Source organism: Trachemys scripta, unplaced genomic scaffold, assembly GCF_013100865.1.
Source record: "Trachemys scripta elegans isolate TJP31775 unplaced genomic scaffold, CAS_Tse_1.0 scaffold_28, whole genome shotgun sequence".
Classification (NCBI taxonomy): Eukaryota; Metazoa; Chordata; order Testudines; family Emydidae; genus Trachemys; species Trachemys scripta.
The window spans coordinates 2445953-2457064 of NW_023260513.1; the positions used below are offsets into that span (position 1 = coordinate 2445953).

An 11112-nucleotide genomic window follows, 5' to 3' on the forward strand; every position below is an offset into this window, starting at 1 on the left:
AGTTGGTCCAATAAAAGATGTAGAATCATAGAATTAGAAGGGATTTCAGGGTCATTTAGTCTAACTCCCTGCCAAGATACAGGATTTGTTGTGTCTAAACCATCCAAGACATATGGCTATCCAGCCTCCTTTTGAAAAGCTCCAGTGAAGGAGCTTTCACGACCTCCCTAGGCATCTGTTCCATTGTCCTACTGTTCTTACAGTTAGGAAGTTCTTCCTGAGATTTACTCTAACTCTGCTATGCTGTAGTTTGACCCCACTGCTTCTTGTCCTGCCCTCTGTGGCAAGAGAGAACTTTTCTCCATCGTTTTTATGGCAGCCATTCAAGTGTTTGAAGACCGCTATCATGTCCCCCCCTTAATCTCCTCTTTTCCAAACTAAACATACCCAGTTCCTTCCGCCTCATGGTTGCTGTTTTCAAGGTTTCCAGCCAAGGTCTCAGCAGCAGCAGAGCAGAGTGGCCCCAACTGCTGCTGAGAACCACAGCTCTCCTGGAGGAAATGTGAATGGTGAGGAACCCAGCCGAGACCCGATGAGTTCTAGGAGTCCGTGTGAAGCACGTCCGCAGAACAGCTCACCAGGTACCATCTGCTCCTTTGCTACTGGGAGGGGAAAAAGGCAATTTCAGTTACAGGCTGTGATATTTGTGCCATTTATCCCATCTGTTGCCCCTAGAGAGGAAGGATGGTCCAGTGGTTTGGGCACTAGCCCTAGGAAATCTGGTTCAGTCCCCTGCTCCACCACAAACTTCCTGTGTGACCTTGGACAAATCACTTAGCCTCACCTTGCTTCAGTTCCCTGTCTGTAACATGGGGACAGTAGCACTGCCCTGCCTTAGAGTGGTGTTGTGAAGAGAAATACATTAAAGATGGAGAAGCACTTTGAGATCTGCTGATGAAAAGCTCTGTAGAGCAGCTAGTTATTATTGTTAGATAAAACTGTTCACAGCTGTGGTGATGTGGAGCTGTGACACCTAGTGTACAGTCAGGGTAAATCTTAAAGTCCACAGGCAGAAGAGCATAATGTTATTATTATAATAAAAATGCAGGCAAGCTGAACTAGCTGCAGCCTAGGCCATTGGCAGTGTGCATTGAGGATTGTTGACATTGTAAGCTCTTGCTTTAAGAGCAGGGGATTTGCAGGCTAGGGATTCTGTATCAGACTGAGAGAGAAAACAGACAGCTTGCAGCCAGCCAGCTGAAAGCAAGGTGGGGAGAATTGTGCCTCACTGCCTTAGGGAGCAGCCTGCTTTGTCTCTTTCTGTTTCTGGGTGCTGGTGTGTTCTGAACTCTAAGGAATCAAGTTATGTTTTTATCTATTTCCTCTGTGTCTGCTGAGAACAATAGAGAAACTGGCAATGAGGATGGGATTATAAAAAAATAAAGGAGCGTGAGTAAAGATAATACAGGTGCATTTGGCATAATGGACAGTTTCCAATTTAATGAAAAAAAGAGGAAGATTTTGCAACATATCTTCAGAGACTCAAACAGTATTTTTATGTAAATTGTATAGAAGAAACTGATGAACTGAATGCTGTTTTCCTACCATTTGCTGGGTAAAACCACCTTTACAGTGCTTAAAGATTTATGTTTTCCACGAGAACCTGGGAGCTGGAATAAAAGGACATAACAGGCAACGCGGTTAGATGCCATAGTTCCTTATTGAAGAGTAACTGTATGAGGTGTAGGCACAATTGTCTTCTCACTAACTGGTTTCAAGGCTTTGATCTTGCACAGGTGTAACTTAAAGCACTGGAAATTGTCCCATTGAAGGCAATTAAACGTGCTTTGTATGGTGCTACTCAGCATGGGTAAGGGTGAAAGGGTCTCTTTGCCCCTTCTGACAGTTTGTAATTCCCTTGAAAGACCTATTGGAAATCCTCTGTTAAATTTCATAGCACACACACACAGAGAAGTTAGATACAAATATAAATACTCTTGCTGGAAGGATGTAATGTAACAATACTTTATTTCTTAGAATTTGGAATAACACACTAGAACCCCCAAAAACAGAGTGGACAAAACAGGCTGCTCCTTAAGGCAGAGAGGCCCAACTCACTCCACCTTATTATAGGCTGTCCTCTGCAGACTGACTGCTGCTAGGTCCAGATCCCACACTTCCCTACAGAGTCTCCAGACCTGCAAGCGGGACCAGGAAGATGAGAGAGGCTACAAAACCATAAAACCCAATAATAATGGAGGATTTCAACTATCCCCATATTGACTGGGCATATGTCACCTCAAACTGGATGCAAAGATAAAATTTCAAGATGTCATTAATGACTGCTTCTTGGAGCAGCTGCTCTAGAACCCACAAGGGGAGAGGCAATTCTTGATTTAGTCCTCAGTGGAGCACAGGACCTAGTCCGAGAGGTGAGTATAGCTGAAGCACTCAGTAATAGAGACCATAATATAATTAAATTTAACATCCTATTGGGGAGGGGGAGATAACAATGAAGTCCACCACAGTAGCATTTAATTTCAAAAAGGGGAGGAAAATGAGGAAACTAGTTAAACAGAAATTAAAAGGAACAGTCGCAAGATGAAATGCCTGCAAGCTGCAAGGCAACTATTTAAAAACACCATAACAGTGGCTCAGACTAAATGTATACCCCAACTAAAAACAAAACAGTCAGAGGACCAAAAAAATTCTAAAAGGCCATCACGGCTAAACAGGCTGAGTAAAAGAGGCAGCTAGAGGCAAAAAGGCATCCTTTAAAAAATCCTACGGAGGAAAATAGAAAGGAGCATAAAATCTGGCAAGTCAAATGTAAAAGTATAGTAAGTCAGGCCAAAAAGAATTTGAAGAGCAACTAGCAAAAGACACAGAAACTAACAGCAAAAATGTGTTTAAGTACATCAGAAGCAGGAAGCCTGCCAAACAATCCAGCCACAGGACAAGCAAGGTGCTAGAGGAACACTCGAGGAAGACAAAGCTGTTGCGGAGAAGCTAAATGAATTCTTTGCTTTCAGCCTTTGCTGTAGAGAATATGAGGGAGATGCCCATTCCTGGGTCATTCTTCTTAGGTATCAAATCTGAGGAACTGTCCTGGATTGAGATGTCAGTAGAGGACTTTGTAGAACAAACCGATCAATTAAACAGTAATAAGTCACCAGGACCAGATGGTATTCCCCCAAGAGTTCTGAAGGAACTCAAATATGAAATTACAGACCCACTAACTATGGGGGGATTTCAATGCAAGCAGTCTCTTCTGTGAGCAAGAGTCAGGCTAGCTGTAACCCTAATCATTCAAGATTTGTAGAAGCGAGGATTGTGTGAGGCAAGTGGGAAAGAACTGTGTGAAAAGTTGTTGCGACCTTGTGTAGATAAGATGGAATGTAGATTAGAGTCTAAATAAGTGAGAAAAATAAGTTATCAGGATGACCTATGTATAAACAAAATGCAGCTGTTGCTCATTATTGTCTGTAACAAAGGTATAAATGCTTGCTGTAATTGTTTACCTGTAGAGAGAGCCGTTCAGCTCTCTCCCGCCACGCAATTGCTAGAGATAATAACGTATCTGATTATTTGTTGCACTCAACCAAAAGAGTGAGAACTGTTTTTCTCCGACAGTTCGTAGGCTGTTTGTACCAGATGACTGGCAGATAGCTAATGTGACAGAACTATCAGACACATAGATGAACATCGGATGTTGAAAAGAGTCAAACATGGCCTTAGGAAGGGGAAACCATGTCTTTCCAATCTGTGAGAATTCTTTGAGGGTGAAAGCATGTTGGCAAGGATGATCCGGTTGACATCATGTACTTGGACATTCAGAAAACCTTTGACAGGGTCCCATACCAAAGTAAAGTAAGCAGTCATGGGATAAGAGGGAAGGTTCTCTCATGCATCAGTAGCTTGGTTAAAAGATAGGAAGTAAAGGGTAGAAATAAATGGTCACTTTTCACAGTGGAGAGAGATAAATAGCAGGGTCCACAAGGATGTGTACTGGGACTGGTGCTGTTTCACATATTCATAAGTGATCTGGAAAAAGGGATAAACAGTGAGGTGGCAAAGTTTGCAGCTGATACAAAATTACTCAAGATAGTTAAGTCCAAAGCTGACTGCAACAAGTTACAAAGGGATCTCACAAAACTGGGTGACTGGGCAACAAAATGGCAGATGAAATTCAATATTGAAAAGTGCAAAGTAATGCACATTGGAAAACACAATCCCAACTATACATACAAAATGACGGGTTCTGAATTAGCCGTTACCATTCAAAAAAGAGATCTTAGCGTCATCATGGATAGTTCTCTGAAAACCTCCACTCAGTGTGCACCAGTCAAAAAAGCTAATAGAATGTTAGGCACCATTAGGAAAGGGATTGATACTAAAGATAGAAAATATCATAGTGCTGGTATATAAATCTATTATAGACCCACGCCTTGAATACCGTGTGCAGTTCTGCTTGCCCCATTTCAAAAAAGATATTTTAGAATTGGAAGAGGTACAGAGAAGGGCAATGGAAATGATGAGGGGTATGGAACAGCTCCCATATGAGGTGAGATTAAAAAAACTGGGACTGTTCATGTTAGAAAAGAGATGACAAAGGGGGGATATGATAGAGGTCTATAAAATAATGTACGGTGTGGAGAAAGTGAATAAGAAGGTGTTATTTACCCCTTCACACAACACAGGAACTAGGGGTCACCTGATGAAATGAATAGGCAGCAGGTTTAAAACAAATGTAAGGAAGTATTTCTTCACACAACGCACAGTCAACCTGTGGAACTCCTGGCCAGGGAATGTTGTGAAGGACAAAACTATAACAGGGTTCAAAAAGAATTAGATAAGTTCCTGGAAGACTGGTCCATCACTGGCTATCAACCGAGATGGTCAAAGATGCAACCCCATGCTCTGGGTGTCCCTAAACCAGACGCTGGGACTGGATGGATCACTCAATAATTGCCCCTGTTCTGTTCATTCCCTCTGGGGCACCTGGCATTGGCCACTGTCAGAAGACAGGATACTGGACTAGACGGACCTTTGGTTTGACCCAGAATGAACATTTTTATGTTGTTATGTTCTTATGTTCTAAAGGCTGGATCGGTTACCGAGGGAAATGCTATTATTTCTCAGAGACTGAAGGGAACTGGACCTACAGCCAGAGCCAGTGCTCTGCACTTAACGCCTCCCTGGCTGTGATCGACAGTGAGCAGGAAAAGGTGAGAGAATGACAGATGCTTTATCCCAACAGACTGGGCCTGGCAGGGCTGGAACTGGGCTGGGCTCAGCCCACAAACTGCCCTGTTGCCTCTCGTGCTAGGAAACCTGGGAGTGTTTCTAGCGGCCGAATCCCAACCCTCGCTAGAGCTGGGCTCACAGTCAGGGATCACTCACTCCCAGCCCCCCTTCTCTTTCCCAGACCCCCAGGCGGGAGGGATCCCCCTCTGTAGGGCTGGTCTGGCCTGGTCAGCTCCTGGCCTGTGGGCTGCCTGTCGAATCTGCCTCTGCAGCTTACTACAGCCAGTGACTCAGTGGGGTGGGGGCTCCGTATCCCTGCCTGGGGAAGCACTAAGGCTCTTGGGCTGTGCAGGGAGTGAGCTCTGCCCTTCCTCAGAGCAGCTCCCCCCTGTCTGGCTGAGAGAAGGGCGCACTGTGCAACGCCTGCTGGGAAGGAGCCTGGCAAGGAGGGCAGAGGTGCCAGCAAAGCCCAGGAGCTGCCCAGCCCCAGAGGGGAGAGGAGAAGAGTAGGGGCTAGGGATAAGACAAAGAGGCCATGTTAATACTGATTGTGGGGGGAGATGGAGGCTATCTATGCAGTCCTCCACACACACCCCCACACACCTCCTGCACGTGTCTCCATGGTCCCTATTGCAAGTCCCAGTCTGATGGGACTTCCATCAAACTGGGATTCTGAGCCAACGATTGGTTCACTGGCTGAGACCACTGTCAGAGGAGCGGGGCTGGCAGCCCCCCCACCAAACCTAGAGTGGGCTGGTGGATGTCGAGAACTGTTGCTGTCGCAGAGTCCTTCATGACCCACAGCTGACTCGTTAGACTGGGCCTTGTTCTCAGTCTCCCCCCAGTGTGGGCTGGGCTGGGCTGGTGTCATCGGACTCGGGGCTCTCAGCTGGCAAACTACGGGTGGCTCATTGAAACCTGGACTTCTAAGTGGGGGGGCCACACAGAGCACCACAGCCAGGGGCCTAAATATAACCTGGCTTGTCTTATTTTTCAGGATTTCCTGCTGTGCTATGAGGGCTTCCTCAACCGTTGGATCGGCCTCCAGAGGAAGCCAGGCCAGCCCTGGAGATGGCCCAATGGCACTGAATTCGACAACCGGTGAGTCCTTCCCTCTAATAACGTTCCCATGTTAGCTCACAGGTGTCTGCTGTGCTACCAGCAGACCAATAACTCCTCATCTAACCAAGTCCTTTGTTCTTATTTGTATATGTATGTTTCACGGATTAAAATTAATATGCCACCAGCCTTTGAGGCCCCAGGGAAGTGTTATTATTTATTATTTGTCACCGTAGCACCCCTAGGCCAGGGCCCCATTGTGCCAGGCAATGTAGAAACACAGAACAGAAAGATGGTCCCTGCCCCAAGGAGTTTGCAGTACAGCACAGTCCTGGGCATGGAAAAGGCTGCTGCTCCATTGGGGGAGACATTTACCAGAGCCCCCTTCTCTAGCGGGCTGTCTGGGTGGAAGTTAGACCCCTTTACTCTTTGTAAAATGCACAGTATGGAGATGAACAGGGTCACTTCTGCACTGTTGGGGTAACTTGAGGGTCTCTCCCTGGGAAGGTGCTAGAGAGAAATCTCATTTCATTGACAGTGTGTCCTGACAGCCCGTGGGGTTTGAAACAGGCTTGTGGCCTCTCTGACAGTCCCCCAGCGGCCTGGGGAGGATTGTATCAAACTCTTCTCCGCAGAGAGCTGCTGCTGCTCGCTGCCATGGGAGAGGCCTGTGGAGTCTCTCCCCTCTGGGCCAAATGGACCTGGAGAGAAAGTTGGGGCTAGATAAGAGCATTAGGCAAAGCTGAGCAGTGCGCAAGTCATGTCAAATATCTACCAGCATAAAGACTTCTCTGGAATTCCCAGCTGTCGTCTTTCAGCCCCACCCCCTTTCCTTCTGCAATGGAGTCTGAGACGGGCTAATGGCTGCATGCAGCCACTCCCCTTACTGACCTGCCCTGTGTATGTGACTGATGGGAAATGCCCACTCCTTCCTGACTCCCATCCCCTGGTGTCTCGGTTGCAGGTTTCCAATAAGAGGAGGAGGCGAATGTGCTTTTCTGATGGATGAGAACTGGTTTGGCAGCTCAAGGTGTATGAAATGGAGACGCTGGATCTGCAGCAAATCTGATGTCTATACGATGGGGACGGGATGTATCGTGGAGTCAAAACTTTGAGACTTGTGGGAACTGGACCTGGAGAAGTTTTATTAGAGGGCCCATCTACTACTATCTGAAGATGATGGAGGCTGTGTGACAGCATACCCCATAAGGCTTTATGGGGGGGGGGGGTGCTTATAAATGTATGTATGACATAACTGGAATATGTTTTGTGCTGCCTGTGACATGTAATATATCTCCATAAAGGTTATGGTCTACTATATCTATTCATTCTATTTGTACATATATATCATTTTCTACTCATTTTCCATACATACTCAGAGTATGTATTAATACCTGGGGGAGCAAACAACTGTGCATATCTCTCTATCAGTGTTATAGAGGGCGAACAATTTATGAGTTTGCCCTGCATAAGCTTTATGCAGGGTAAAACGGATTTATCTGGGTTTAGACCCCATTGGGAGTTGGGCGTCTGAGTGCTAAAGACAAGCACGCTACTGCGAGCTGTTTTCAGGTAAACTTGCAGCTTTGGGACAAGTGATTCAGATCCTGGGTCTGTGTTGGAGCAGACGGGAGTGTCTGGCTCAGCAAGACAGGGTGCTGGAGTCCTGAGCTGGCAGGGAAAACAGGAGCAGGGGTAGTCTTTGCACATCGGGTGGCAGCTCCCAAGGGGGTTTCTGTGATCCAACCCGTCACAGGCTGGATCTCTATTACTTCAGGAACGTCCCCAGGACTTTGTCCATTCCTGGTTGCACACAGTCCAAACCAAGGGGCTCCCAGCCCTTGCGTTGTGGACATGATTCTCCATAACGGCATACTCCTGAGCGCTCAATGGTATTTTCCCTTTGGCTCAGTTTAATCCCATTTGTTTTAGTTCTCACACCTACAAGGACTCTGCTTCAAGACCTCCCCTTTGATGTCCTTCTTTGAAATGACTGCATTGCCTTAAGACAAGACCTAGTCCTCCCTGTAAAAGCCAACCACCTGGATCAAGAAGGCTGAGACAGAAAATGCCAGCCAAAATGGAAATGGAGTAGGTGCGAGGGAGAAGTGCAGTGGCTTTTCTCCCTTCCCAGTGAGAGAAGGTTAAGGCACAAAATGAATTTTTAATTTCATTTTTTTCTCCACAAATTGTGTCAAGGCGAAACTGACTCTACAAGGTTCAGTATTAAACACACAACTGCAAACTATCCTGATGTGAAGGCAAGACGGAAAGAAGAGAGAGAGGCCAATGTGGCTCCATCAGGAGCTCATTAATGGTCTGAAAATCCAAAAGGATCCTACACAAAGTGGAAACATGGCCAAACCGCTAAGGATGGTAGAAAAGAACAGCACGAGCATCTAGGGAACAAAATCGGAAAGACTATGGCACAAAATGAGTTACACCTAGCAAGGAACATATATGCAATAAGAAAAAGTTCTTTAAATATATTAGGAACAAGTGAAAAATGAAAGAAAGTGTAGGTCCTCTACTGAGCAGGGAAGGAGTGCTAATGATAGATGAAATCAAGAAGGCTGCCTATTTTGCTGCAGTCTCCACTAAAATGGTTAATGGTAGCCAGCCACTTAACACAACTACTGTTATCAAGGGGGGTGAAATACGAGCCAGTAGAGGGAAAGAACAGGTTACAAAATATGAGATACGTTAGATGTATTCAAGTCAGCAGCATCTGATGAAATTCATCCCAATGTACTTAACGAATTACCTGAAACAATCTCAGAACTGTTAGTGATTATTTTTGAGAACTGATGGAGGACAGGTGAGGTCCCAGAGGACTGGAGGAGGGCAAACATACTACCTATCTTTAAAAAGGGGGAACAAAGAGGACCCAGGGAATTATAAACCAGTCAGCCTACATTGGATACCTGGAAAGATACTGGAACAAATTATTAAATAATCAATTTTGTGGGCACCTAGGGAATAATAGGGTGATACCCCATGGATCTGTCAAGAACAAATCATGCCAAACCAATCTAATTTCCTTCTTTGACAGAGTTAAAGACCTAGTGGATTGGGAGGATGCTAAAGATGTGCTATATCTTGATTTTAGTAAGGTTTTTGACACAGTCCCACATGACATTCTCAATAGCAAACTAGGGAAATGTGTTCTATATGACATCACTATAAGGTGGGTGCAGGGCCGGTGCAACCCATTAGGCGACCTAGGCGGTCGCCTAGGGCGCTAACATCTGGGGGGCAGCGACCGCGGTGGCCGGCTCTTCGGCCTCCCCGGTCGGGGGTGGCATTTCGGGGGCAGGACTTTCTGCCGCCTCTGTCGGGGGCAGCATTTCGGGGGCGGGACCTTTCACTGCCTAGAGTGGTAATAAAGCTGGCGGCGCTCCTGGGTGGGTACACAACAGGTTGAAAGACCATACTCAAAGAGTAGTTATCAATGACTTGCTGTCCAAATAGGAGATTCTATCTAGTGGGGTCCCACAGGGGTCTGTCCTGTGTCCTGTACTATTCAACATTTTCATTAATGACTTGGATTACAGAGTGGAGAGTAGGATTATAAAATTTGTGGATGACACCAAGATGGAAGGGGGTTGCAAGCACTTTGGAGGACGGGATTAGAATTCAAAATTACCATGGCGAATTGGTCTGAAATGAGCAACATGAAATTCAATTAAGACAAGTACAAAGTACTACATGTAGGAAGAAAAAGTGGATTAATGGGAGTTCTTGTCCACAGTCACCAGGGAAGAGATTTCATAAGAATCTAACTCCAGAAATTGCTTCTCAAAACAAACATTCTCTGCTGTTGGTGCAATTCATAGATCTAAATGAAAGGATTCAGCAGTGTTTTCTCTTGAGGGCTTTTTACTTCAAGAATCAAATATGCTTGCTTAGAAGAGCTGTGGGGTAGCTTCACTGGAAGCAGTTGCACTGTTATTAGTCTCTGGAGCACAAGCAAGCAGGCCTGCTTTGGCAGTCTGTCTTTTGCTGGGAATAGCAGTGAGGGCAGCCTGGAGGGGAGTAAGACATGGCCCTCCACGTAAGAAAGGCAACAGTGGGGGAGCCTGAGAGTGGGGTGCCATTGCTGGGCCAGTGAGGGGAAACACAGGGGTAGCTGCCCTGAAGTGTGACAGTGGAAGTCCTGGAAGACTCCCCCATGGCTTCTGTGAGGAGAAGATACATTGGCAGTTCCAGAAGCATGGGAAGGGGGGAAAGTACTTCCAGCAGGTCCAGGGCAGTATGGTGGTCAACAGCTGCCATAGGGACAAGAGGAGAAAGTGGGAAGAAGGTTGTTCCAGAGTCGAAGTCTGTTAGTGAGGGATAGGCATGTTTCAGGAGGGGCACGCTGGGGAGCTGTGCAGGAGGTTTTAGTAGCACTGGGTCAGTTAGTGATGGGGGAACAGACTGACAGCTAGAGAGCCATGGGACAGGTCATGGTGGAAGGCGACAGATCCTAGATTGGTCTGTGCGTGAGGGGGAGACTGGAAGTGACTAAGGGTGTGGTGGAGAGATTGGGCGGGGTGGGAGAGATAGAGTCATTAGTATCACTGCAGAGGGAGTGTTTTGGAAGAGCCAGGGCAGTTAGTGTTTATGGGGGGAGACAGTTGGTGGTACTGCTGGTGGAGGGGGGGATGGAAGGTTCTGGAAGAGCCAGGGCAGTTAGTGTGTGGGGAGCGGGGGGGAGACAGTTGGTGGTATATCACTGCTGGGGGGTGGAAGGTTCTGGAAGAGCCAGGGCAGTTGTGTGTGTGTGTGTTTGGGGGGGAAGACAGTCACTGGTATCAGAGGTGGGGGATCTGGGAGAGCCAGGGCAGTTAGTGTGTGTGTGTGCGTGCGGGGGGGGGGGGGGAA

The 11112-nt window shown here is 46.7% G+C and overlaps 1 protein-coding gene across 1 annotated transcript; it reads left to right on the top strand.

Annotated features, from left to right (window-relative positions):
- The first annotated feature begins 231 nt into the window (after positions 1-231).
- On the top strand, positions 232-7493 carry LOC117870480 (C-type lectin domain family 2 member D-like). The gene is made up of 4 exons (XM_034757662.1): positions 232-581; positions 5044-5168; positions 6185-6288; positions 7211-7493. The coding sequence occupies exons 1-4, from the start codon at positions 533-535 to the stop codon at positions 7359-7361; spliced, it is 429 nt and encodes a 142-aa protein (XP_034613553.1). The 5' UTR covers positions 232-532; the 3' UTR covers positions 7362-7493.
- Positions 7494-11112: the final 3619 nt, after the last annotated feature.